The sequence below is a fragment of the Conger conger genome, chromosome 7 (genome assembly GCF_963514075.1).
Source record: "Conger conger chromosome 7, fConCon1.1, whole genome shotgun sequence".
Lineage (NCBI taxonomy): Eukaryota > Metazoa > Chordata > Actinopteri > Anguilliformes > Congridae > Conger > Conger conger.
Genome location: NC_083766.1, coordinates 6,630,705 through 6,634,726, shown reverse-complemented (window position 1 = coordinate 6,634,726; position 4,022 = coordinate 6,630,705). Strand labels below are relative to the sequence as shown.

The following is a 4,022-nucleotide window of genomic DNA, read 5'->3' as shown; positions in this document are numbered from 1 at the left end:
AGCAGCAAAAGGAGCTCAAGGATTCTTTCAATTGCAGTTAAGTTACTTATTTATATTTGGGATATTATTCAAATATGAAATGAGGCCAGCTGTTCAGTGTGCATTATATTTGGCTGAATTCTGGAATTAACACACTCCTGCGTACTGTACAATACCTGTGAATAGGCATTTATTATAGTGTGGTCACAGGTCAAATATTTTTTCCAGGCCTGATGAAGGACACAAAGAAGCATACTGTCTTTTTTTCTAGGATTGCTGAGAGACCCTTTGATCTACTGTAGTTTCTATGTCTCATTGTGTCTGTGACAGAACGTTATGTCAGGTGTGCAAACGAATGTCTTCCAATTTTATTGAATTGTACCATTTCATTTAAGCAAAAGAAGTAAATTATATTTACATACATTCAGGGTAATTTTTTCTTAGGTTAAGAAGGAAGTGATCTATGGAGGAGGGCAATGTTTCATCTGGACAGCTCACATTCTTACACCAGCAAGTCTTTGTCATACAGATGACTGCAGTCGTGGTGACAGAGGTAATTGTGATATTGGGTACAGCATTTTTTTTTACCTTCTTGAGTGGCCTCATGTTTTTCATTCTGTGGAGCAAACCAAAATTCAGGGAGGACTCGCGTTACATCCTCTTTGCCCACATGCTCATCAATGATTCTGTTCATCTAATGGGCACTATAGTGTTGTTCTTATTTGCCTTGGCATTCCTCCATATGTCTAAGGCCGTCTGCTCTATCATGGTACTGATTAGTGTAATCACTTATCACAACACCCCACTCAACCTGGCAGTGATTTCACTGGAGCGCTATGTGGCCATTCGCTTCCCTTTGCGTCACACAGAGATCGCCACCCAGAGAAGGACAGCTGTCGCTATTGGACTAATGTGGCTCATTAGCTCTGTTAACATCCTCATTGAGATATTTTACACCATTGCACTTGATCCCCACTTTTTCACTGCACCTGTATTTTGTACACGGCAGCAGATGTTAATTGAGGAATGGCAGCTCGTCTTGTCCAATTGGTTAACCATTTGTTTCCTTGTGGTTGTGGCTCTGATAATCCTCTATATTTACGTTAGTATAACATTAGTAGCTAAATCAGCTTCCACAAACAAGGATTCAGCCAATAAGGCTTGTAAAACTGTGCTGCTCCACATGTTTCAGCTGGAACTATGTATCACCTCTTTACTTTATGCATTGTTTGAGGCTCTGATTGCCAAGACTGCCACGGCCCTGTTTGTGCCTCTGCAATTCTTGAACTTTTTTTGCCTCCTTGTTCTTCCCCGATGTCTGAGTCCCCTCATTTATGGCCTGAGAGACAGTGCCATCCAGCCGATTTTCCTCAGGTACTTCAGGTGCAACCCCACCACACTCAAGTAACACACTATGAGGGTTTTAATGTAAAATGACATTTGTCAAATCATTTATACCTTTTGATATTTACTGGAATAACTGAGGTGAGATGCATTTTTCCAGAAGAGCAAAATAGTGTCCCATGCAGGCTGTAAACTTACAGTATAGTAATACTAGAGCTCAAGTCCAAATGTTCACCCAATCCGGATGTAATATTATTCAATTAAAACTGATAGTCTGCACTTCAACACATAGTGTTTGTTTGCTGGAGTACAGAGCAAAAATAACAGAAAATGTGTCATTGTGCAAATACTTATTGTCTGCACTGCATGCTATTGTTGCCTGCACACAGAGGCGGGCATTGAATATACAAGGCAATTTATTTTCTGGCACTGGTCAGAGAACCTCGTAGCTATATTGATCATGTTCTAGAAAGTCTATACAAAATGTTGATAATAGCAAAGAAAAGGACAAGGCCAATTTTTTTTTTTTTTTTTTTGAACAAAGTAACAAACAGAGCAAAAGTGACCAAAGTTACCTATCCAAACACTGGTTACCTAGCCAACTAAAAATACCGATACACAAAGCAAGTCACAGAGACAACAATTAAGGTTCAATTACAATTGAATACAAGCACAAGTAGTCATGTACTCATCAAATTTATTAAGTCAGGTAATCTCACTATCCATTACCTATGTATATTCAATAGATAGACAAAATAATGTAACATTGTTATCAGTAGTTATAATCTAAAATACAAACACAACACATGATTGCACATAACTGTGGCATTGTTAGTTAAACTGGACTTGTGACTGACTGTGCTGCAATTGAGAGAAGATGGTTGAGATGAGACTTGACTGCAGTCTAGAGTCTTATTTTACCACTTGTTACCGGATGACCCCTATACATCTCAGACCTGCAACTGCACAACAATATCATTCGGAGAGTCGCAACATTACTTTGACAGATGATTCTCTGAGGAGCAGCAAATAAAATGTGATAATGGTTTTGCTCTTTCTTTTGTCTCTTTTTTTTTAGGTATGCAATTATACATATATATATCTTTTTTTTTTTTACCACAATTGGCTCGTATTTTGATTTTCAAAATGCAAATATCGTGGCTTTAATTACTGAATTTCGTTGCATTTATTATGACAAATATAAGAACAATTTGTATTAGCTACTTACCAGCTGTTTAAGCCGGCTACACTGCAAGCTGGCTAGCCAGCTAGGTGCACTTAGATCCGTGAGGCTGCGGTATGTATTTTGATTAATAGTGTGTTCATCTTGTGAGCTAGCCATCAGCACATGTTGTTTTTGGTTCTGTTTAAAAGTATAACACGAGAAAAGCACGCATATCTGTCTATTTTAAGAAAAAACGTGTCTAGACATCTTTGAGGGACTTCATTACATTATTGGCATTTGGCAGACGCTCTTATCCAGAGGGATGTACAGACTAAGCAGGAGACAATCCTCCCCTGGAGCAATGCAGGGTTCAGGGCCTTGCTCAAGGGCCCAACAACTGTGCTGATCTTATTGTGGCTACACTGGGATTAGAACCACCGACCTTGCGTGTCCCTGTCATTTACCTTAACCACTACGCTACAGGCCGCCCTACATCATCTCCCAGAATGCAATGCTGTAGTCTGTATGCAGACCATAGATGTAACAAGTGTTGTACGTTGAAAAACTAGGAATTTTCATTACCCCCGTAAACTGCAGTGGTTATCAGATGTATTGCAGTTTATTAGGTCTCTGGTGCCAAAAAGCTAATTTACCCCATTGAAATCTATTCAAAACTATGAATTATTTTTGAACAGTACTTTTAAATTCTAATTCACTCAGAAGAAGATATGATTTTCTTTTCATTCCTATCCATCCCTTCAGCTTATGTACCCAGTGTGCATGCTCTGATGCCAAAAAAGCCCTATAGTCAAACACAGAAGCCTTCACTGATGACAATGCACCAATTGATGACACTCAATTGGTCCCGCCCACACACACATCTCCTCACATATGTCACCCTGCTTAAACTTAATCTGGTCCAGACCTGGTCTGGTGCATCCAAGTCTGAACTCTTCCAGGACTTCTGCATCACCTCATACTGATGAGCTTACTTCCTGACAGAGGTGGTTACTGAACTGAAAGTAAATTGAATGGAAACCTGACTATGTATTATTCAGATCATGTTAATCAATGAAAAAGAATGAAAACAGGTTGAGACCAATGAACCACCTCTGTGAGGAAGTAAGCTCATAAGATGCTTCTGTACATGCTGCTATGAGCAGTTATATTATCAATGAAGGCATCTGAGCCAGCAGCATACATGCCCAAACTGAAACACCCCCACCACAACGTATTTCATCATGACCGTTTTTCATGACCGTTTTTGTTTTCTGTGGGAAATCTACACCTGATCAGTGCACTCTGCAACCTACTGATAATGATACCTTCTGTCACATTTTCAATCTCCCCCTTGAACCTGGCAGTTATGTCAATGGAACGTTATGCAGCCATTTGCTTTCCTTTACAGCACACAGAGTTTGTCACCAAAAAAATGGCATATTTATCCATCGCTGTAGTCTGGTTGCTTAGTTCAATCAACTTCATTATTGACATATTGTACAAAATTGTGGTGGATTCAAATTCTCTGACGACC

At 39.4% G+C, this 4,022-nt stretch overlaps 1 protein-coding gene across 1 annotated transcript; it reads left to right on the top strand.

The window, feature by feature from the left end:
* Positions 1-508: 508 nt before the first annotated feature.
* Positions 509-1,387, top strand: LOC133132434 (odorant receptor 131-2-like). The gene has a single exon (XM_061247880.1). The coding sequence runs from the start codon at positions 509-511 to the stop codon at positions 1,385-1,387; it is 879 nt and encodes a 292-aa protein (XP_061103864.1).
* Positions 1,388-4,022: the final 2,635 nt, after the last annotated feature.

Bases quoted from the DNA above. Each gene is read 5' to 3' on its own strand.
- LOC133132434 (XM_061247880.1), top strand. From the start codon at position 509: ATGACTGCAGTCGTGGTGACAGAGGTAATTGTGATATTGGGTACAGCA.